Raw genomic sequence first — 25,011 nt, 5'->3', positions numbered from 1 at the left:
AGTTTGTTTACAGAGAGAGATGAAACTGGATTTGGCGTTGTGGGGGAGATGAGGAGAGAGAATGGAAATGCTGAATACGAAAAGTCTCTATCGTCATTATTATTTCTTTTTCCCAATATTTGCAATATTTCTTTTTCCAATATTTACAATTTTTGCGCCCACAATTTAACTAAAGTTAATACTCTGCGCATTAAATAAATAGGCTTTGAAATTTTCTTTCTTTCTTTGTAGTAATTCTTATAGTTCCATTTGAAATAAATTCTCGTCTAATAATTTCAATTAAGGTTAAATATAGTTCTTACATATCAATAAATCAAACGTATTTAAAAATGAATATAATCTTAATTTCATATTTTTTTATTCTATAATTTAGATTTCAACCTTATTATTCATATTCAAATTACTTCTAAATTTTCAAATTTTGGGATGTTACATAATAAATTGTACTTCATCCGTCCTATAAGAATATTCATTTTGAGTTGCGCATGAGTTTTAATGCACAATTGGTAAGGTAAAAAAGAGATAAAAAAATTAGTTAAAGTATTGTTAGTGGAAATGTGTCTCACCTCAATAGAGAGAAGATAATTTCTAAGATTAGAAAGTGCATATTCTTATGGAACAAACTAAAAAAAGAAAGAGTGCATATTTTTATGGGACATATGGAGTATGTTGTTTTTAGAATATCCATACTCGCATTAATTATCTATATTAATACTATGTATATTTATAAAAATAATTAATTTAAATATTTATTTTATTGTCCTACCCCACGATATTTGGTTCTTGAATCCGCCATTGGTTTTAAGAAATGTAAATAATAGTGAGTTGGAAAAGTTAGTGGAATATGAGATTTACTTTTTTATATTGGTTTTATAATAAAATGTGAGTAAAGTGAGTTAGTGGAATGTGAGACCTACTTATCATTTATGATAAAAATAAAGTGTAACTCTTATTGTGGGACATACCAAAATGTAACTCTTATCGTGGGACGGAGGGAGTACGTAATTTTTCCAAAATGTAAAATATCAATCTAAATATTTCACAATGATAGGTTTTGGCTTCGATATTCAATTAATAATCCAAAAGTGTTCTGGAATTTCATATTCAATTAATGGCTATAGTAGTTTATCAGTAGTAGTACTACTAGTATGTAATTAATTAAGCTCATATAATACGCGAAATTGTTGGTCGCATTTGGCACGTGACAGAGGCGCCGAAATAAATACCCGTTTCCCAACTGTAATCAACACCCCCAGCTTCTGTGTTCATACTTTCTTCGCCTTCTCCCTCGATTCCGCTTTCATAGAATTATTCTCCTGTTATAGAGGTAACCTCTGTATTCATTCTCTCTTTTCTGGTGGTGGTTGTTGATTTATTGTCAGCATGTGATCTCAATCGCTATTGCACAATTTGGGAATTTCTTTTGGTAATTGGACTATGTGTGTGTTTTAGAATGATCTTCGGTCTCAATTGAATGTTTTGAAAATATTTGTTTGCGTAGTGATTCTGTATGCGCGTTCAACGAATTTTGGATCTTGATTCTGTTCGAATTGGGTGTGTGGTTTTTTCAATTTATCAGTGGAAGATGGCGTCCGCATATTAATTTAGTGAGATGATGTATCTAGACCTAAAATTGGAAATAAGGTAAAGGAAGTATTGTGATTTGCAAGCACATAGTGCTTGAGCTGGGGTAATCACCATTAGTAGGATATCTTTAGGTAGATGTTTTGGTGATCATATTTTAGTCCTACTTCTGTTAAATTATTAACTAATCAAATATCAGATAATTTGTTTCAGAATTTCCTTTCTGAGTGGATGTATTTGATCAGCTCAAAACACAACATACCAGTTGATTTAGGTCACAAATTTTCAGTATTAGTCATGTTGCAAGTTAGTCCTTGTTGGTATTATCATGACATCTCATGATTGTTGGCTCCTGCATTCATCTTTTCTCGAAAGTTCATCTTTTCCAAATAAATTTTTATAGGTTTATTTGGGGGAAACTCCATAGTGTGTTTTACTAGTGTAACATAGGATAAACATTTCCGTTATGCCTCAGCCTCTCAAATCTCAATAAATGAAGATGTCGACTGTTCATTCATCTGCGTATGCCAGCCTGTCATCATGGTTTTTTTTCATCTTGATTATAGACAACACTATTGGACCTCGCATTGAGTGACTATGAATCAATGAATGAAAATACATTTTTATAATTTTTCTGTTGCCACAGTAGCTTCTTTCTGCTATTGGGTTGTACTAGTATTCTTATCTGTTTCGTAATGTGCTTTGTGCTTCTTGCTTTTCTACTTTTCTTATATTTGGAGAAGGTCAAAGTTTTCTTGGTTTGAAACTATGTTTCTCAGCATGTGTACTGAACTTCGATATATGAGTGATGTTTTCCGTCATATTTGTAATGTAGTTAATGACTAGTTTACTCACTCTTGCATGCTGTCGTTTCTTATTCTTATTCCAATGTGTCTTCATTGACAGGATTATGTAGCTATGTTTTGAAATCCTAAGATCTGGATCTGTGAAGTTTTCTTGCTAACATTACAACATCGTCATCACCTCAGAGATGTGATCTTCATGCTCTCAAATAGTTCTAATTATCTGCTCTTGTACCCCATCCCCTCTGGACAAAAGTGTCTCCACTATTCTTGTTTGGTCTGAAAGAGTTTGTTTAACACAGTTATTTAATTAGTGAGTACAGTGACAATATTGGCTAGCGGGGGTTGTCTAGCATGGCCAACGATCTCAGTAATAAAAATGTCTCACGAAGGTCTTCGATTGCTTCTGGCCCTAAATCCTTTTTAAGTCAGTCTTTAAAACCTATAACATCACATAAGTGGGAAATTGGAAAGGGAACTGGTGTTCAGGTGGCAACTTTTATTGCTAAAACAGTTGCATTAGAGACTGTGCGGAGGTTATCGAGGGCCAAATGCCCAGTTTTCTGGACTGCACTGCAAGGCTCACAATTTCTTTGCTGTCCCCCATTCAAATGGGTTCAGCGGTGGAAACCTTTTGGTTTCTTGGTTCACGGAGTTCAGGTAGGCTCCCAACTGAAAGGTGTGGTCTCAGGGTGTTGACTCATACTTGCTCATCTGAACTAGATATATATGGACTTTTGGTGCTACTCCTGGGGAAGCATACATGGTTTTCACAAATATAGGAGTCTAACATAAAATACAGTAAATGTTAAATCTGCTTTTCCATGTTCATACTTCTTCTGGAAAAATCATTGAAGGGATCTTTCAGGTCAACCTTCAGTAGAGAGGTTCTAAACGTCTTCTGCTCAGTTTTATTACCATGTTTATTAACATTCCTTAAATTCCGTTAGTATTCTTAAAATGCAAATTGTTTGGCATCATCACCTCCCAATCCCTAATTTTATCTCTGGTTCCTAATTTCGTATTTTCTTACTTCGCATATTGGAATGTATCTGGGCCTTTAGATGTTATCACGGCCATTATTGGTTCTGTCAATTGCAAATGCTCTATATGAGTGCAGCAGTTCGGACTTGGACGAAGCTGAAAATTCTCCTAGCCATGATGATTCTCAATTAGGTGCAGAAAATCTTTCAGAAACCTCATCTTTAGAGTGTAATCAGAACGTGAGGTACATGTTGTAGTTTATGGCTCATATTTACATCTAATTTGCTAAAAATATTGTGATGGTTTCTCTTGGTTTGCCTCGAAAAAATGCCTGAGATAATTGTTTAAAATAATGAAAGACGGAATTTGATTCTAGCTTTCTTGGAAGATAACTGAATTGGTTTCAGCTAAACAAAGCACATATCTTGAATAACACGATACCTTTGTTCTTGTTCTAATCTCATAAGATGAAGATATCCATGTACTCTGCTTTCGGGCAGTTCTACTTTGATTTGGCTTAGATTGTTGTTTATCATACTCGTGCTTACCACATTTGTTCTTAATTTTATGTGTATAAGCTTCCTTTTGCCTTCCTTTCATGTGTCAGCCTCCCTTTTTACTATCTTGATATCCGCTCCCTATGTTAACTAGGTTGTTTTATGTCCATTTTCATGTGTCAGCCTCCCTTTACTAAGGAGTCCCTACCAATCCTTCTTATATGTTCTCGGTATAGCATGAGTGCGTGAAATTTTAGGCTGCAACTCATTAGAAACATTTTATGGACTTTATTTCTTACACTGGCTTGCTACTAGACCTTGAAATACACTCATGAGAAGTTTTTATCAAGTTTTTTGAAAAATCAGATATTGTTCCTTAGCTTTCTTTGTTCTTCTTTCTTATTATTTTTTGTTGGGCTACTTTATCCATCTCTTTCTTCCTTTTTACAGAATTGGTGATGAAAATCCTCAAGGCCTTTTCTCTACAGACTGGGTTAACCACCTTTGCCAAGAGCTGGAAACCCAGGGTATCACTTTGCCTGAAAGGTGAATTTTAATTGTTAATTATCATTATGGAGCTGTAAAACTAAAACGAAATTAAAAGTCTATGGTCTAATTTGCGGCCTTCCTCTGATATCTCAAATTCAGTGTTCATCCATGTTTTCTCTTCCTCTCATAGACTCATACTCTGCTTATTTTCATACCCTTAAATGCTTGAGAGTACAGAAATTTGTGGTGGTTAGTTACTGATTTGTTTTATCTTTTCTGGAGGCTTATCGGTAGAAAGGCAAGTGCTATGGCCTTATGGGGGAGTTATTTACCTGGCTTCGTCTTGAACTTAATTAGAGACTGGAGTTGTATCTTTAGCAATAATTATTGAATAGGGCTGACTCATTCCTTTGCAGCACACCATCTAAAATAATACTCCCTCCGTCCCGGCTAAGATGACACATTTCTTAATTGGCACGAGATTTGAGGATGTTGGTCAATGTGTTTAATTGGAGAGGGAAAAATCGGGCGTCAAGTATAAAATGAAGTGAGAAAGAGAGTTGAATATTTTAATTGTAGAGAAAAAAGTGGTTGGATGTATTTGTTGGAGAGAGAAAATTACTTTATTATTTCAAAAATAAAAATGTGTAATCTTATTTTGGACAGGTTATTAAGGAAAGTTTGTCATCTTAGTTGAGATGGAGGGATTATATTTTTTTAGTTCTTATCCAAAAAAAAGAAGAAAGAAACAAATGGATTCCTTCTAGTCCTTTAAGTTTTAGGTTACCAAATGAATCACTCAGATTCTGTTAATGGATTTCTTCTAGTTAGCGCCCTAGACTTTTCTCTGTTTCCACATAAACCACCCAATACATTTATGTCTTTCTATTTTCCTCCACCCATTGGAGCATGACATATAGGGATGTTAATCGGGTTATAATTTTATCATGCCAAGAATTTTCTATCCTAACCCTCTAAATTTAGCGGGTTATTCGGGCCAATTCATGGGTTTGAGGCTGCACTGACATCCCTAATTACATATGCACATTTGTACAGAATCAACCAAGAGGAACTGCAAAGATTTTATGTAGCTGCAGATGGTGATTTCTCAACCTTGCTATCATCTATAAAGAAGACGATAAAATGGAGGGAGAATTACGGAATTCTCTCTGGAGAGGAACTTGAGTTGTGGTCAAATTTGATCTTCTGGCATGGACTAGATGTGAATCATCGACCGTGTCTCATTGTCCGACTTGGCCTTGCTTGTGTCCAGTTGCCATCTGATGATAGACCGCGCTTTATCCAGGCTCTTGGTAAGCTCTTGTACATCTGGTCTATGTTGTCCATATTTTGTTTATGTTGAAGTTCTCATGACTCATGATTAGTAGGAGTATTACCTTCTGATGGCACAAGGCCTGAGCAAGTTAGGATGATGTCCTTTGTGGTGGGAGAGTTAGAGAAACTTAATTATGTCACAATGCTTGAATTGCTTTGACTTTTCCTCCCACTTGATTCGTTCACTGACATCTAGGAGAACTTGAGTTTTTCTGCAATCATCTAATACAGCAATATGTGGCTTGGTGATAATTAGTGGAAGAATCTTTTAACCAACTGAAAAGGAGTGCATTCAAAGCGACGAGAATATTACACATGTTCCCACTAATAACCGTAAAATGTTATCTTTTTGATCAATGGACATTTGAAACTTTAGTATTACTAATGAGGGCTATCTAAGTGATTCATATAGGGGTGGCAAATCGTGCGTGTCGGGTCGTTATCGTGTCGACACGATAACGACACGAACACGATAACAACAAACACGAACACGACCCGTTAAGAAAACCTCAAACACGAACACGAACACGACACGAAACCCTCAGACACGAACATGACACGAACACGACACGAACCCATTAACGACACGAACCAATTCGGGTCAACACGACACGATAACAACACGTACATGAGATGACACGATAACGACTCGATAACAACACGACCTAATAACGGTTAAACCTATTAAAAATGAAAATAATAAGAATTAATAATATTAAAATATTATTTGTTAACGGATAACACGAACACGACACGAACACGACACGGACACGTATTGTTAACGGATAACACGAACCCGACACGAACACGACACGAAATTTTCGTGTCCTTAACGGGTCGACCCGATAAGGATACGAACCCAATAAGCTCTGACCCAAACCCATTATTTTCGTGCCGGTTCGTGTCGTGTTATCGTGTCGTGTCAAAAATTGCCAGCCCTAGATTCATATAACATAATTGTTCATATGTTTAACTTATATGTATATTTGTTGTTTTGCATATACTGTATTTTTAGCGAGTACATGCTATGGCAGCTACTCTATAAAGCATGCTCAACTCACGGGGTGTTGTAACTTGTAAATGAAGTATCTCAGGTGGAGCATGGTGTCCTGCACTTGTTGGATGGAGAAAATCGTCAAATTACGGTTCTAGTGGACTGTCAAGGACTAACACCACTGAGAATTCCCGTGAAATTATTGAGACACTGCTGCAACATTCTGCAAGATCACTTTCCTAATGTTTTGGGTGTTTTGGTTGTGATCCGGCTTCCTTCAGTTGTCCGCGTTATTGCCCAAACATTCATACAAGTAAGCAGCTACTGAACTAGACTATAAAACTGTCACCATCAAATGATAACTCACATCTTCCATTATAACTAATTCCAGGATTATACTCTGAAATGAGAAAAATGATTTTGGTCTTCATCAATAATGAAATTCTATCAAAGTTTGCTTTTGATCTGAAAAAATGAAAAGAAAAGAAAATAGTGTTGTGTTTGTAAATAATGGAACTATATTGAATTGAAAATGTTATTGTGTTTTGCTTTTGATCTGTAAGAAGTAAGATGATGTTTTCTTCATCAATAGTGGTATATATTATATTTATGTCTTTTCGTGCAATCAAATCATCATATTGTTGTCAAAGTTTTGTGTTAAGTTTCATTTATGCTATCGTCATCCCCCTTGCTGCAGGTTCTCACACCGACAACTAAGCAGAAACTGAGCATCGAAGGGGATTCTTATAAGAAGGTTCTCTCAGAACGTTTTCGAAGCATTCCTTCATATCTTGGCGGGCAGTGCAATTGCATAAGATGTGCTAGGCTTCAAGGGGCTGGCACGTTGTGCCAGATTGCTGAGAGTCGGACAAGCACCACAGAGCCGGTTTCAGATGTTGTCGATGGTGAGGGTTTTCCTTTAGTAGAACCAACTGTTCAGTATGATATGATCATGGAACATGACAGCAGTCAAATAATACGGACTGCTGTTATTGGCATCCTCATGATCTGGGTGTTGGTCGCGTTTATCGAGGGAATATACGATGGTGAAAGTTACCCAGTACTAACCCGCTGATGCATCTCTTCCCTGCGGCGAAGTAATGTTATTTTACTAATTATAGGTGTGTGATCAGTATATATGTATTTCGTTATTGTTATGATATTCAAAGTTGTCATTTGTTTTTTGGCAATGACGTTCTTATAGTGTAATAATGAGATTTTGTGCTTGCCGAAGTTATAGATATATATGTATGAGATTCAAATCATGGTTCGGTACTTTGATATTCTGGTGACATAGATATCACTTGAATGTCAAAAAATGCTCCAATTCTTCCATTCCAATTACTAATAGTTTGCCTAGTTGCACAATATCATGGTCGGAAAAGTCATGTACTTTGTTACCATACGATCTAAATAATCATGTTCAATAGAAGAGATTTTTAAATATTAAAATGAGAATTACAAGTATGATATTTTGGCATGGAAATAGATATTCAGTCATAAAGAGGTCCGTCTCAAAAAGGGAAAAAGAAAATACAGGCATTGCACGAGAACCAAACGGAGCGGCCAACAACTGATTTGTTCCCGGTGGAAGTAACCGATTTGGCCTTCTGAAAACATTGTCAGAGAAGAAATCAAAGGAATGAGAGCTAAGAAGATCATGCTGCAACTAGATCAGGCGTCTCAGCCTCGACAGATAACAGAGCGGTGTGTACTTTGTCCACCCAGTTGTCCAGCCGGTCACGCAACGACCTGATTTGATGGATCCCTAAAACTCTGGGTTGAACCCAAGACACATAAACTGTTCCCTCTACTTGGTCGATAATTCCTTCGATCAGATGCACCTGCAATGAGATTAAACAAGTTACTCTTTCTAGACCCCAAGATGATAAACTAAACGTCCTGATTTCGGATGTGACATTCACAACCAAAGTTTGGCGCTCTGGGTGATAGTACAAGACAATTACTCTATCCAACTCCGGGGAAATTCATATACTCCAGCAATATTTTGTCAACTGAAAATTTGTATTCTACTCTTGATCACATCACGGAAGTTCACCATAAGAAATAAAAAAATATCTGAATCCACTTACTGAAAGGCTCTTCATAAGAAGGTACTCCACATCTGCAACTGTTAGTTTTGTTCGTTCAGCAATAATAACCAACGGAATGGTTCTATCTTCTGCTGGTCGGCTGCAAGTAGTGGTTTCTTTAATACCAGAGGATAAAAGATGATGCAAGGTAAACTCATTATCACCAGCAATCTTTGGCGTATACACAAGCAAAAGAAAATCACCTGAATATGATCTCCATCAAGCAGAGAATGTTGATTTTCTCAAGAAGCTTTTTCTCATTCTGGACTAGTGCTGGTTGGCTGCTCAGAGCAGCTCCATGTACACGGCATAGTTCTTGATAGCGCACTAAATCACCTGAGTTAAATGCTTCGAGAATATAGTAAAGCCACTCAACTTTAGTCCCCATAAGACTTTTTATCTGCAGAAATTGCGGAAGTGGAAAGAATATCAGCTTATAACCAAGTGTCCAGCAAAGGAATGATAAAATGGTACATACTCAGATCTTTCCAGTCTTGTCATTAACATGAGGGTTGTATTTTGGAACATAATTGAATCAGATAACATCTCATGATCTCTCCTTTCGAATTTCCTCATTTAAATGCAAATAAAGCCCCCAAATCAGGTGCAACTCAACTAGAAAACTTTCCAATGTCATCATATATAACAAAGCATGAAGGAAGTGCACATAATCATTGTAGTGCGTCTGTGTGTGCAATTGAAGATTATTTAGACTGCTTAGGCATGGTACTCCATCTAAGATATAATTCAGTGGAAACAATCAAACATCAACCGAAAGATATATCATAAATTGCTTCAGCTTTATAAAGCAGAATTCTCCAGCTAGTTATCTACCTTAAAGTCATTCTTTCAGAAAAAACACAGTTTAATAAGAGCATTTTCTATGCTAGAAGTAAAATATGCAAAATAAGGAGTGAACAAGGATCAACAAAAACTTTTTTAACTACCCAATGTTACTTCATATAATTACTCACAACAATATCAGTAGGCGTATTCGGATACATCCTAGCAGCAAATAATTAGACTGGTAGGTTAGATATACACGAAATTGTCTAAGAATTCAAGATGTATGTATTTATAAGGTAGACTGACTTCTATTTATAAATAGATGCACACACCATGTCCTCTCTAATGTTCAGAAAAATTAAGCTTTGTCCAAGAGCACAGAACCAGCACTGACAAATTACTTACAATTGGATGAGCAAGAAGTTCACCGAAGTTGTAGATGTTCTCCCCCAACAAGGCTGATAGAGATAAGTCAAATGCCAAATCCTAAAAAACAAAACAAGACAGTTAGTACAACAGTAATGGCATCATTAGTGGAAACATCCAAGAAGCATACTATTAGAGCACCAGAAAATGCATGCATTTCCATGTGATTCTAATTATGATTGACAAACTGTGAAATGCATTTTATTGATTATCACAGTCTGTTAAATACTATATGAATGTAAAAATGAAGGTCCAAGTGAACTCTCAGCAACTATGTAAGCATAACAACATACCAGCCTAGTCTATGTAAAACTAGTGACTGTCTACTTACAGAGCAAGGCATTTCCATAACAGAAAGGACCACAAAAGCATGAGAGGAATTGCACTAGTTAAAGAAAGATCAATGCATCTCGTGAAAAGTGTCACTTTTATTCTTTTATCATTTTCCAGTAACTATGTAAGCATAATACAATACCAGCTCATCTATGTGATAATGTGAAACAAGTGATTGTTTGATACTCCTATCATTTAAGGTTCACTGTGAATATCCTGAGAGTATAGCCAGGCTACCAAAATCAAAACTCAATAAAAGTAAAATCACTATGAACAATTGTTGATAGTCCACAACATCCATTGCATTAATATGGAAGTTTTGGGCTTCTGTGTTGACGGGAATTGTACAACCACCTAGCATAATGCCCGAGTTTTGCATGTCAGAAAATGTTATGAATCAAGCACCAACATAATAAACAATAACGTACCAGCTTAAATGACTCTGACAAAGTCTCTACTGACGTGTAAGCTAAATAAAGAAGAGCACTTCTGTAGAACTCAGCAAATTCTTGACGGGCTTTATGATATTGTGATGAGATCCAATAGTAGCTAGCATAAACAGATGGATCAATATCAGTCATACTGTCAAGTGTGTTCTTTCCCTCTTCTAAGAGTTTCTTGCATTCTTTTTGGTCTCCCTGCTCAAGCTTAAATAAACCAATCTGCATATTGATATAAAGTATCGACTCCTCTATCCGTACTTTACTGGTAGTTAGGAGCTTCTCTATCACTCCTTCGAGATATGATATAGCAGCATCTTTCCCTGAATACTGGCGAGAAACTATGACAGCAAAATGGGCAAGCTTGAGTAGATTGATCTTTGTCTCAAAATCAGTTATAAAGTTTTGGTACAATTGGATTAGGGAATCCCCAGCCTGAATTTGGGCAAAAGAAAGAAAAGGGTTAGATATAAATCACTTAGAGATACGACAGGAATTTCAGAAAAGAAGTTGAAAAAAATAATCAAAGCAAACTAAGAATTTTGAAGAGATGAATGAACAGTTATCCAGTCAAATAAAGGTAAATCCGAGCACCAGCAGGAAGTAGGAAAAAAGAAGATACAGTCGGTAGCATAGATGCCTAAGCAAAATGAATAAAGTACTTCTGACACTGAGGTAACTCTAATATATCCCTTCCAGATATGATTCCTATTACCAGTGAACTTTTCATTCATATTAACTAAGGCAAAGAGGACAGACGGAATACAAAGACACAGACATCACATAACTTGATGCTTGGGTCGGGATAACTAAATGCTCATTTGAACATAGTTTACTTCTCCTTTTTAATCTTGATTACCGCAGGAAAAAAATCCATACAGTGTGGGACTATTGACTACCTTTTATGCATGCCATTAGTATGACATATATACGTAAAGAATGGTCCTGAACAATTTATCAATGCAATTATACAAAATGTTTAGCCACATACACCAGTACACCACCACACAATACAATAATGCTAAACAAGTGTCAAAATTATATAAATAAATATAATGTCTTGTAAATGTTGTTATATATTACAGAAAAACCAAAAAGTAGAAATTTGTATCCAAATAGATAATCATAGAAATAGCAAATGGGTTCCCACTGAATTAAGAATTGTTCGACTTTAAAACATTTTGATCAATTTGATTCTTTCAGGAATTAGTTGTACATGCATGAACATAACTACATGCATATACATTTCATGTTCATCATCAAATTTTCTAGCACATGCCATACGTCGGAAAACCTTTATCGTACAATTGTATTATCAAACTATACCTTTGCAAGAGAGAGACACAATCACATAAATGAAGAGAGTCGGGATTTGGGCAAGTAATATAAAACGTTCCAACTTTCAAAATATAGTACTCCTAATATTTTTATTCAAAGATGATTGACAACACAAGCAACAATTCCACCTGACTACCACTCATAAGAATATTTTTTTCCCACATCATAAGCACAGTGCACTTGCAGTACTTTGTAAAATCACCTCTACTGTATAACTAATTCGGTACTAAGTGAACAGAGTCAGCAAGAAGGTATGCAGTTTCCTTCTAGAGCTCTTGGCAGTATCAGCACTCCATCATCCTTGGGTAATGAAATAGCATGCAAAGCAGTAGACACACAAGAAACACATGGAAGGATTTCTTGGTAATTTATACATAGAACCCTTGAAACTTGATAGAATGTATTTGAATTGTTTCCAAATCAGTAAGCATGGGCAAAGACCCTGTCCAACAGGGCATCTCTAAGTTGGAAATGATAAGTCAATTAACAAATACTACTTTCGTCCACGAAAATCAGTCATGTGTTCCATTTTGGTTCGTGCACCAAAGTAGACTATCCATTTATGGTAAATATCTCTATCTAATGAAGTTGGTTCCATTTCCACTAGCAACACATCAATCACTTTTTCTCTTTATATCTCTTACTTTACCAATTTTGCATGAAAACTCATGTCATCCACTACTAAGATTATTTTTCGTGGACATGAGTAGTAGTATTTGCCAATTGAGTATTTTAAATAAGTACATAATATATTAGGAGTAGTAATTACTTCAACTATATCAACTGAAGCAAGTCTAGGACTTTCCTTGGAAATTTCCAAAATGTAGAGGCACTAAGCTAATATAGATGAATACCAAAGCATTCCCATACGTAACCTTAATATTAGGTCCATTTCCCTGGGTTATTTCTAGAAAACTTCAGATTATTTGACATGAAAGAAGGTGAGTGAAAATTCAACACATGGTAAATTTTCGATCCCCTCAAAAACCCTAACACCAAAACCCCATCCCAATATCCCAAAACTCAACACAATTTCTTCAACGCAAAGCAAAAGGTACGATTCACTATTTTATTAAGCGGAACAAAACAGAAACCAAAACCAACACAAAACAAACACCCAATAACACAATTAAACGAAAAAAACAGCAACAGTTGTTGATTAACAAAGCTGAATTCGCATGCAGGTAAGTGCTCCGGCACCTGAAACACGGCGAGCGTGACGAATTGCTCGAGCTTGAGCGTGAGCTGGTGCCAGAGCTTCCTCTGGTACAGATCTGAAAGCGTGGTGTACCACTCGCCCAGCTCAGGGTGTGCATTACGCAGGGATTCCAAATACTGCAAAGCCGCCATCGAATTGTTTCCGCCGTCCAATCTACACGAGACAGTGGTGCTTCGCCGGTATCAAATTCTAGAAAGTCAAAGAGAAAATGAAGGATTGGAGATTTATATGGAAATTTAAATGTTCCTGAGTTTTTTTTTATTTTTCTCTTTCTTTTTCCCAAAGAAACGAATTATAATTGGGTTGAATTTGAGTAGACTGCTATTCTGGGCTAGGCTATCACAGAATCACAATTGGGAAGACACTTCTTTGGACAAGCCACTTTCTTTTCTGTCATCAGCCATTTCTGATTTGTCCACAGCCACAGAAAAAAGTTTCCACAGCAATAGTAGACATTTTTTTTGGCCACATTCCACTTTATTTTATTCTTTGTATAATTTAATTCAATGAAGATATAAATTATCGGACTATACATAATTAGAAAAAAATGAATAATTAAATAAATTAAAACTGAAAACTAAATTTTCGTCGTATTAAAGTAAGGGGAAAATTATACAACGAAAATTTCATTTATGGAAAATCACATATGTTCTTCACGCTACGCCCCCTCCCCTGCGTGCCAGACCTCTTCAATCAAATCGGCCTGGAGTTGGGTATGTACTGTGCTCCTACGCATATCAGTGAAACGTTGGAGCAGGTATTCATTACTACGTGGTATACCCATCTGTATCGGCGCGGAGGCAACACCGTGACTTGTACTTGCACCATCTTCCGGTGTCCAGCGCTCTGCAGCAAATCCTTCATCTTCTATTATCATATTGTGCAATATGATACATACTAACATAATATTCGCGACATCATCTTTGTGCCAAACTCGTACCGGGCACCGTATAATGGCCCATCGCGCTTGGAGCACACCAAAAGCTCGCTCAACATCCTTCCTAGCAGCCTCTTGTTTTCGCGCAAAATATTGTTTCTTCGCTCCAACCGGTTGGCGAACTGTCTTGGCGAATACGGGCCAACGAGGGTATATCCCATCTGCCAAATAGTATCCCCTACGGTACTGCATGTTGTTGGCTACGAATCTGATTTCTGGACCCTCCCCCCGGTACTCATCATTGAAGAGAGGCGATGTCTGCAGAACATTGATGTCGTTGTTCGAACCTGTAACACCGAAATACGCATGCCAGATCCGCAAACGGTAGTCAGCAACGGCTTCCAGAATCATCGATGGATGTTTGCTTTTGAAACCAGTAGTGAACTGGCCTTTCCACGCCACCGGGCAGTTTTTCCACTCCCAGTGCATGCAATCAATGCTGCCTATCATCCCTGAGAAACTGTGCACTGAACCGTGCATATCTAGCAGTCTCTGCACTCATCAGAGGTTGGCTTTCGTAGAAACTCCGGACCAAAGATTTCTCGGATGCCCTTACAAAACTGCCGGAGCACCTCTAGGCTAGTCGTCTCACCCATCTGTAGGTATTCGTCGAACATATCAGCAGGTCTGGCATAGGCAAGTGCAATCACTCCATTTCTAAAAAGTAGACAGCCTGATCCGGCCAGTGCAATCACTCCGGAGGGTGAAGCACTTGTACCGCGCTGCCAATGTCGTCGCTATATGGGTGAAGAGCTGTTGCAACATTCTGAAATACCGATGGAAAATCTCTGGTGGGTAGTGGGGGTTATCGCCAAAGTAGTATGCCATCAGCCGCTGGTGCGCTCCGGTATGGTCTCGTGGGATTGTCCGACGATGATGAATCGCACGAGGAAGTGTCGCCGCCGCCGCCGCATCCTCCTCGCCGGCTTCCCTCTGCACCTCTTGAATCAGAGAATCTCACGCTTCATTCCACAAATCATCCATTTGTTAATAGCAATGGGATCCACAAATTTTAGAGAGACAAAGTAGGTAAAGAGTTGGAATGGTGTGAAAACAATGAGGAGATTGAGGTGTATTTATAGGCAATTAAAATAAATTTTAAAAAAAATAAAAAAAAAATTCCACCGCTGCGGCGCCATCGCTGCACAGTAGTTCGCCGTGCCTATGGCCACGCTTTCCCCACCCGCCGCGTCCTCGCCGAGTAGTCGGCAATGGCCCTTCCGCCCCCTCCCATCCGTCCACGCCGGGGCGGACGTTTCCTGCACTATGGATCATCGCGGCTGCGGTAACTCCGGGGCGGGCAGCGCGCCGCCCCTATTGTGGATACCCTTAAACAAGCCCAGGGATTTAATAGCACTCACAACCCTTAAATTTTGCTCATAAATTTTGCCCATTCTCATTTTCACCACCATTTTCATTTTTTATTTTTTTTTGTATTATCAATAAAGTAGAATAGTAAAATAACATAGATTTAAAAAAAACAATGTGAAAATCTTTGTGATATTAAAATGTCGAACAAGTACAACGAGAAATAAACTATAAAAAAGTACAAATATGCTTCAACTGTGATGTGACCAAATTTCTCAATCATATCGCGTTGGAGTTTATCATGGGTTTGTTCCTCGCGCATTATAGTCTGTACACGAAGAACCTCATTGAAGTCGGCCGGCAACCCTGATTTTGGGGCGCATGGGCTACACCGGAGCTATGTACAACGTCCTCCTCGCCCCAATTGGTAACTCCTTCACCTTCATCCTCAACTATCATGTTATGCATGATGATGCATACATACATGACTTCAGCGATACAAGATTTGTAGAAGAAGAGCGTCATGGCTTCAACTATAACCCAACATGATTGCAACATACTAAATGTCCGCTCGACATCCTCTTGCCTTTGAGTAAATAAAACTCTCCTCTCATCCGTTGGGCAAGGATAGACTTCAAAAATACGAGTCATCTCGGGTATATGCCATTAACAAGGTAGTACCCTATACGATACAACCGACCGTTGACAGTGAAGTTGATGGCCGGGCCTTTACCACGACAAATTCGTTAAAGAGAGACGTTGAGTTCAAGACGTTGATGTCGTTGGTTGACTCGGACACGCCGAAGTAAGCATGACATATCTAGAGTCGTTGGTCATCTACAGATTAGAGAACCAGCGTGGGGTGTGTGCCTTTGTACCCACTCGTGTACTGGCTTCTCTACGTGGTCGGACAATTCTTTGACGCCCGGTACATACAATCTATGCTTCCCAGCATAACCAGAAATCTGTGAGCCCTCTCGTGCGAATTCAGCAAGAATTGACAATCGGCAGCGTTCGATATTCGCAAATATGTGTTGTCAAAAGCCTCCAAAACTCCCAGGCTGAAGACACTCGCGCCCAGTTGTGTCAGCAACGTTGAGATACTCATTTAATAGATCGTGCCTCCATTAGCTACTTCCTAATTGATACGCTTGGATTTTGCACTGTTTTTAAGGCCAATATGTGGTCCGTTTTGAGTGTCAAAGTTGCATTACATGTCCATTATTTGCATATTTGATCTATTTTGGTATTTTGACGTGTTCTATGAGAAATGTGCAAAATAGAGCCTAAAAATATATTAAAAAATTGAAGTTGGAAGTCTAGCCAGTCCTCTGGACTTTACACAGCGACGCTGGCCACCATAGACCGTTGCCCATGTAGTGGTCCACTTAGGAAATTTGAGGAGAAAAGAAGAACACGCCCAGCTACCGCTGGAGTGTACGCAGCGACGACTAATTTAGATCCAGAAGCTACGAAACCCTGACCAACGACCGCTGAACATTGTGTAGCAGCCCGCTGGGAAAACGCGGCACACAGAAATTGTCCTATTTCCTCTCCAAGACTTACCATACTATGCTGAAGATTTATCATATCATGTACACGACTTGAAGGTTATAAATACCCCCTAAAGCTTCATCAAATGAACCTTTTACTGCATTCTACACCAGAGCATAATATATGAGAGTTCCTTCCACTGTTCATCATTGTTTTAGGAGTTTGAAGTGTGGAATCAAGAGGAGATCAAGGCTACGAGATTCAACCTTTGGGTTTTATTATCTTAGTACTTATGTTTCTATGTTTTCCCTACAAACTATGAGTTTAGTGTATTTCATTATGAGTAGCTAAATTCATAGAATTCTAGGGATGTGGTAGTAACGACTTTGGTTTATAAAGTTCCTATTTATTTAATATCCGTTTTGTTCATTACTTGCTTCAATTCTAAGTGTGGGATAATGCTTCATGTTTGAGTGACACATTCTGTGATGATCTATTGACTTGCAACATAATCGTGAGAGGAGGCTTGCATGTTAGAAGAGCATAGTTGACGCTACAATTAATTCCTCTTAAAATGGTACTTTTAATTGAGAGCAAGAACTATAGGAGTCTTAAGTGCTTTTGAGAGTTACAAATCTAGGATTGACGACCCTAGTGTATGTGATCTATTTTGTGCCGCATGGGCAATATTTATGTGACTCGTTCTAGTAAAGTATGAACTATTCTAGGGTATTGTAGTTGGAACTTACATAAACCAAAGCTGTGAAAGCACATCCCTGGAATTCCTTTATCTCATCTGTTATTTCTCTGTGTTTTATTTATCTGTAATTGTTTATTTGCTTACTTTATTTTACAAGTTTATAATTTTCAAAACCATTTTTCAAAACCAAAATCAAATGTGTTTCCAAATAGTGAGTAAAGCTTAGTAGCGGATAGCCAATTTGTAATCCATGTGTTCGATATCCATTATTAACCATTAGTTATACTAGATCTACTTTGTATTCTTGCAGGTTTATTTAGTGATAATAAAAAGTGCATCACTATTGCAGTCGTGCACTTCTGCAGCATCGACAGTCTGGATCTGCCGCTGGCATTGGGATGTTGCTAGAAGTATTCATCACATCCCTCCAATGTGTCTGTGTTGTATACTAAAAGACAACACCGGTGAAAAATAGTTAGGCCCCACGGTGGTTCGATGGAAAGTAGTCAGCGACTAGTTGTTTGACTGTTACGTCATGCTTTCGGAAGACCGACCCTCGGTGGAGGATTGGCCTAGGTACCTATTCTTCCCGTTGTTCTCGTTTTTGTTGCAATATATGTTGGTAATACCGCATACCGTATATCAACATGGCCTCTCTAAAGCACCTGTAAGCTTGTCATCGTCATCGGGATTCGTTTCGAGTAGAGAGTGGAAAAAATAGAAAGAAATATGTGAAGGGGTGAATAAAATGAGATGAAAAGTGGAGTATTTATATTCGAAATTTTCTTCTCCTACGTTGTGTGGGAGTTCTGTCTTCTTTAATTAAGTCCTACTCCCTCCGTCCCACTTAAGATGACACACTTTCCTTTTTAGTTTATCCCAACCAAGATGACACATTTCTATTTTTGGTAACTTTCTCTCTCCAATTAAAGACCCGGCCATCTTTTTCATTCTCCAATTAAATATTCAACTCTCTTTCTCTCTCCATTTAATACTTACACCCACATTTTCTCTCTCCAATTAAACACATTAACTAACAACTCCTACAATCTCGTGCCGACTAAGAAATGTGTCATCTTAGCCGGGATGGAGGGAGTAGTATTTTGATAAGATCAACCCACCCTGATATCGAAATACAGTTCGGGAACCAGTTAGAAGATTTGTGGTAAAGTATTGAAGCTCATCCTTAGAGAAGTAGCAAGCCATCTTCGATTCTTTAGAAAATAAAGAAGGTATAATTTCCTCTCCGTAGAAAACATGTTTAGGTTTCAATTAATAAAAACATGTTTTAATTCAAGTGTAGAGCATGATACATGTGATAATTATGTGAATAGTTCTTGTCAAAATAATCTGCTAAATAGATCTAGTTCTCTGATTTATTTGAGCTTGCGCGGCCAACCCCATCATATTGTCCCTATTTTAGTGCCCCAAAATTATAAAGTAGAAAATAAAAATAAAAATAAAAATAAAAATAAAAATAAGATTTAGGGTCATTAGATCTAGTTTTTTTATGAGATGCGCAATTATTTTGGTCTTCATTACAAGCCTATTTTACTTCATTGGAGTAGGTTTATTACTTCATTCCGATACGTAATACCTTGAAACCACAATATGTTTTTACTTACTTCCAAAAGGTTTTGAAATGATTCAAGACAAGCTTCATTCGAACTCATTGAACTGGGTTTTTACTTTATTCACTATAAAATATACAATTCTTTCCAGTAGGTTTATTACTTCACTCAAAAACCTTATTACTTCATTGGACAAAGTATTAACTTCATTCCAGTAGGACTTAAATGTCTCTACACATAATTCATTCAAATAGTTTATTAGATTATTCAATGTGCTTATTACACCATTTAATTAGGCTATCACTTCATTTTGTTGTCATAGCTGGAATTTCTGGACTATCACAGCGTCGGCGGGATGGTCTTGACATCTCCGTCCGCGAAACAACCTGTATGTACTGGAATGAAGTACAAACTTATTGGAATGAAGTAATATATTCTGGAATAAAGTTAAATCCTCATAATATTTTATGACTTGTTTGCCCAGGGCTGAAGTAAAATAGGCTCGTGATGTAGGTGAAAAAAATTTATACATTTACGCATCTTATCCATAAAAACTAGATTTAAAAACCCTCATTTGGTCTAGTTCTGCGATTCTGCAATAAGTAGTAGATTTGCATATAATCAGACTATGTGTATATATATGTATAAATAGAGTAGTGATTGACAAACACAGATTTTGCATGTTTTTAAGGACTATATTTGACTTGTTTTAACTGTCAATCATGCAAATTATGTTCTTAAATAGGATATTTTATACATTTGGTATTTTTGACGTATTTGTTGATAAATGATAGAAAAAGATAGAAAAAAGTGCAAAAAGGCCAAGGTGCAGCAGCCTCAGTTCAAGCCGAGTTTCCCAGAAGTTTTGAAATCCAATTAGTGATTATTGCATACTATTCTCTTCTTCTTCGAAATAGTTTCGCATGGATATCTTGGATGTCTCAATCGAAGTTCTGTGGAGAAAGTTATGATCATTCTACGAACATTGCGCAGTGCAGTCAAAGCTGGCTGAAATTTAGGCGAAAATTTAGGGAAGAAAATAATTGCCCAAATCTCTCCCATTCCTTGAAGGCCACGAAAATTATCAAAAATAAACCTTTTTCCAACCTATAAATACATCTTAACCTAATTCATAATCTTTATCTCAGAGCCTCCAATCCTTCTCTCTCTCTACACCTGCTTTCATCTCATATTCCACACATAATTCATCATCTTCCATTGGAGCGGAGCTCTGCAGATCCAGGAAAAAGAAGATTGAAGATTCAACCTTAGGTTTTATCAATTTCTTTCAAGTGATGTACTTTTATTTGTTCTTTTTACTTGTCTATGAGTAGTAAACATCAATTGTGGAATTTTTGGTGAAGGTATTCAATTGTTTTTCCTTGTTAGCTCATGTGGTTATTTGATTTATCCTTGTTCCTTCTATATTCAATTGATTAGATACCTCTTAAATACATGTTAGAGTTGATTAGAGTACTCGGGAGACGAAATAGTTGACTTGGGAAATGGATAATTCACTGAAAGAGCGCGTCATTCTTCACTTGCTTTTATTTGTCGTTCTGGATTGCTCAAGTCAAGCTGTCAAAGTGATCCGACTGGCCAAGCGTATGCTTTCTTCCTGCAGATGCGGGTGAGTGGATCTAGTGGAAATTCAGACTGGTCAACTTAATTCAGACTCAACTTGAGGGAGAGCTCGAAGCGCTTTCAAAACCCACAATACTATTAACTAGTACAGGGAAGTAAGGATCAATCCCACAGAGATGATGTGTTTAACATTGTTTGCGGACACGTTGGGGTTGGCTGCTGCCACGCTTCACTACGGTGGGTTAAGTTGGGACATTTGACTTGAAAGACTAAACTAACCAAACTAAATTGATCCACTTGTTAGAAGAAATAAATCTACTTGATCAACTCATCCTATCATTTCCTGAAATGGACAAACAGAATAAAGCAATGACTGTCAGTCTCCTGCAAAACGTACGATAAAATAACACTTTCCTAACGTCTTCAACTTCTTCACAGAATCAACATGAAAACAGAGTAAAAGCAGATCTGAACAATTACGAGCAAGAAACGTCATAACAACTTATAAATTGAAATCTGCTCCTTAGAATTAAACCTCATTCACGTAAATAAAAGACTAACCCATGATCATGCAAAACTTCGTCTTAATCTATCAGATCTAAACATCCTAAAACATTTCAACCATAATTTCCTTCCTAGCAGTCGAACAAACATGAATCGAACTCAGTTCTAAACAGCAACAAGACAATTGAATGGAATTATGCATCAACATCGCAAGAGAGAAGTCAGAAACAAATCTAAGTGATCATGCATAACAAGAGAAAATACCAACGATGAAAATGAAATCATAATACTGAAATTATTAGGTGAGAAGATCATCAGTAGCAACAAAACATGAACTGGAAATAACTAAGAAAGCAGAAAATTGATTCATCGCTTCTTCTCGAAGCTGAATTACAAAGCAAAAGTAAAGCTAAGACCCGAGACTGCCACTAAACTAGACTAAGATGGGAACCAAGTGTGTGTGTGATTGGGATCGTAAAACGAAGTAAAACAGCTTCCACTTCAGCTCCAGAGAGAGCTGAATTCCTAAGATGTTTCTTCATGTGAATCTGTGGAAAAGAGAACCTCCATCTACTCGCTCTGGGCTTTCTATTTGTAGAGGCGTAGGGCTCTGATTCCTAGGGTATCATCCTCTCGAATTGTCGTTCCTGCCCTTTGGCTTTTGGTGGGGTCATCAGCTCATTCTTCTTGTGTGGAAAACTGCTGCTGGCTCTAGTAAATTTTGGCTTGATCAGCTCAATCACGCAGGTTTTCAGCTTCGTTTCTTTATCCATCCGTCCGCCCAATTGATCAACTTATTTTCTAAAAAATGGCGGACTTTCATACACACCTGGCTCAAATTTAGACATTAGTTCACAGAATTTGATGTAGTTTTAAGATAGAAAACATGCGTGAAACGAGCCTCATCATTCACACTTTAATTCAATAGAACTCGGGAGAGTTGACGGTTCTCGTGAGGTCATTGGTCTTAACGATCTTTTGGGAGTTAGATGTTAGAGATTCAAAGGAGACTTCGATTTCAACATCTAATCTACGGATTTCTCACCTCGGGAGGGGGTTTAATCTAGTTAAGTGACTAACTTAATAACTCTAGAGACCATAATTCAAGGAAGTCGATTGTGTTTTGGATCTGAAAATTCAACATTCATTCGCCTGTTTTGTATCATATGTTTTTACGCTTTCTGTTATTTGTTTATTTATTTCAGTCTAGCTTTATAAATCAAACCCAAAAATCCCATGTCTCTATATAGTATATGCTGCTTAGTATATGGTAGTCAGTTGCAATCTTATTCCTTGTGTTCAATATCCCGGTACTGACCTTTAGCTACACTAGATCTGCCATGTATGCTTGCAGATATTTTTAGTGCTAATAAATAGTGCATCAAGTTTTTGGTGATCAAGGGAAATCACTACTTAAATGCATAACCAAAGAACACAAATTTAGTTCACTATAAGAGCGATTTAGTTCACTACACGAAGGAGTGAACCTAAATGCCATTACAGTCAACTAAATCCTTCACGGAGTAAATACTTCACTATAATAGTGTTTTGGTTCACTTCTTGTTTTCAAATTCATATTGTGAGCTAAAACTCCGATATAGTAAACTAGATCGTTTTGATCTAATGGCTGAAATTTATTCTCTAGTTATGCACTTAATATTAATTATACTTTGATCATCTCCCTATATAAATATATATACTTAATTGTATAAATTAGATAGATTAGAAAATAAAAATAGAAAGAAATAGAAAATTATAAAAAGGGATAAAGAAAAGGGAACGGAATTTTTGAAAGGGAAATTGAAAAAATAAAGGAGTATCTCTCTCTCTCACCTTCTCTCATGCCATATTTCTCTGATGAGCGAGTATCTGACTGAATAAATAATTCTACGTGTGCACACTTTAATGTAAAGCAGGCAAACAGGTATAGGAAATTCACTAAACCAACGGGTCTAGCAGATTCTAAACCTATTCGAGTGTCGTTGTGTGCACTTTCAGAACTGCTATCAAAACCTTAACCCACTTATACTATTGGCTAGTATAGGGAAGCAAGGATCGATCCCACAAGGAAGAATGTGTTACAAATGCGTTTTAGACATTTTGGAAAAGGTTTTTCGCTGCTGCCATGTAACGCATGTGGGTTAAAACTCCTAGACTTGGCAGAAATTGAAAGACTACCTATCTAACTGACCTAGCGGATGAGAAAGTACGTATGCATGAACATTAAACATGAGCAAAAAACTTCAATCTAAACTAGCAACAGAAAGCACCTGCAATAAAACGATCATTTCGAACTTTTCCCAAAATAGCCAAACAAGATGCAAAGGCAAGTGGGGACCAGTTTCTCTAACTAACCTAGTGATCGGAAAAGCTGCGAAAAGCAGAATAGAACAACGCTAGATGCAGATCGGATCCTAACTACCAACAAACTTCATCTTCTTTGCGAAATCAATGAAAAAACAGAGTAGAGCAGAGCATCAAACAAAACATAGAACAGATCAAACCTCGGAACAGACATAAGCATAAAAATCAAGCACGACACTACCAGATCTAATCTACTTGACCTAGTGGAATTGAAAACGAACAGTAACAAGCAAAAACCATGCAGATTCGGAACAGAGCATATCAGATCCACGAACTCAAACTTAAATTCAACACGGATCAACCAGATCCTAACATCTCCACGTTCAGACCCATCCTCCTCGACTCAGATCCACAATTCTAACTTGAATCCAACCGATTCCAACTCCAAACAACCAACAAATGCTAAACGCATCCAAAACAGTAAAAATCCAACATCAACTCCAAGAGATCCAAATCAAAAACATCCATGGATTCAGATATGGGTTCAAAACAAAAGATCCAATGTCGAGATCCACAAAATACGAAGTTAAAGCTAGCAAATACTTAAAACGAGAGATCATCCAAAATGGAAAGTAAATGATTGTTTCTTCACCCACTTGGGACGGTGGAACACAGCTAAAACGAACGGTAAACACCACCACAGCGAACGGAACTTCACCCCATCACCAAGCACGCAGAGACTAAACAGAATTGTGAAGTGAACTTTCGGGAGAGTGAGCTAAGAATGGATGGAGCTTGATATCTGTCGAGGCTGCTCTTTTCTTCAATGTTGACCTCTTTATATAGGGATGCTTGAGGCCCAAATCCCTAGGGTATGCCTTTCATGATTTGACATTTGTACTCTTAAATAAGGGTGTCTTCGAATTCTGTTCCTTTCCTCCACTTCAACTCCTACCGCTGTCCTCGTGATTCTCCCATGTCAGTTTGGCGGCATGCGGATTTCACTTCAAATTCTGCCACTTTTGCGTCGGCCTGGTCTATTTGCATATTTTTCCTGGACCTGGCAGATTCTACGCGCCTGAACTCGGAAACACATATTAGCTCCCCGAAAACGCACAAATTTACCCCATAAAAAATGCATGAAACGATCCTTATCATTCTCCCTTTCAATGTCACCTCCCATTCCATTCATTTGACCACCAGATAGCCGCCTTGCACTCGCCGGCAGCTTTGCCATGTCACATGCAGCCCACGCTGCTAACCACAATTTCCAAATCTCTTGAACTTG

The 25,011-nt window shown here is 37.6% G+C and overlaps 2 protein-coding genes across 2 annotated transcripts; one reads left to right on the top strand and one right to left on the bottom strand.

The window, feature by feature from the left end:
- Positions 1-1,170: 1,170 nt before the first annotated feature.
- LOC121754178 lies at positions 1,171-7,951 on the top strand. The gene is made up of 7 exons (XM_042149533.1): positions 1,171-1,327; positions 2,491-3,047; positions 3,452-3,615; positions 4,319-4,414; positions 5,414-5,670; positions 6,779-6,999; positions 7,384-7,951. The coding sequence occupies exons 2-7, from the start codon at positions 2,742-2,744 to the stop codon at positions 7,759-7,761; spliced, it is 1,422 nt and encodes a 473-aa protein (XP_042005467.1). The 5' UTR covers positions 1,171-1,327; positions 2,491-2,741; the 3' UTR covers positions 7,762-7,951.
- A 149-nt stretch (positions 7,952-8,100) lies between these two features.
- Positions 8,101-13,644, bottom strand: LOC121754179 (26S proteasome non-ATPase regulatory subunit 13 homolog B-like). The gene is made up of 6 exons (XM_042149534.1): positions 13,303-13,644; positions 10,753-11,199; positions 9,971-10,051; positions 8,983-9,179; positions 8,780-8,879; positions 8,101-8,530 (listed from the first exon to the last, which is right to left on the bottom strand). The coding sequence occupies exons 1-6, from the start codon at positions 13,450-13,452 to the stop codon at positions 8,345-8,347; spliced, it is 1,161 nt and encodes a 386-aa protein (XP_042005468.1). The 5' UTR covers positions 13,453-13,644; the 3' UTR covers positions 8,101-8,344.
- Between the last annotated feature and the right edge of the window lie 11,367 nt (positions 13,645-25,011).

The sequence above is a fragment of the Salvia splendens genome, chromosome 11 (assembly GCF_004379255.2).
Source record: "Salvia splendens isolate huo1 chromosome 11, SspV2, whole genome shotgun sequence".
Lineage (NCBI taxonomy): Eukaryota > Viridiplantae > Streptophyta > Magnoliopsida > Lamiales > Lamiaceae > Salvia > Salvia splendens.
This window is presented reverse-complemented; position numbering and strand designations above follow the sequence as displayed.

Excerpts from the sequence above, each read along its gene's own strand:
- LOC121754179 (XM_042149534.1), bottom strand. The coding sequence starts at position 13,452 with ATGGCGGCTTTGCAGTATTTGGAATCCCTGCGTAATGCACACCCTGAG. Across the intron at positions 11,200-13,302 it reads TCACGCTCGCCGTGTTTCAG|GCTGGGGATTCCCTAATCCA; the intron begins GTGCCGGAGCAC and ends GCCCAAATTCAG. Across the intron at positions 8,531-8,779 it reads TTCTTATGAAGAGCCTTTCA|GTGCATCTGATCGAAGGAAT; the intron begins GTAAGTGGATTC and ends ATCTCATTGCAG.
- LOC121754178 (XM_042149533.1), top strand. The coding sequence starts at position 2,742 with ATGGCCAACGATCTCAGTAATAAAAATGTCTCACGAAGGTCTTCGATT. Across the intron at positions 4,415-5,413 it reads GGTATCACTTTGCCTGAAAG|AATCAACCAAGAGGAACTGC; the intron begins GTGAATTTTAAT and ends ACATTTGTACAG. Across the intron at positions 5,671-6,778 it reads GCGCTTTATCCAGGCTCTTG|TATCTCAGGTGGAGCATGGT; the intron begins GTAAGCTCTTGT and ends TTGTAAATGAAG.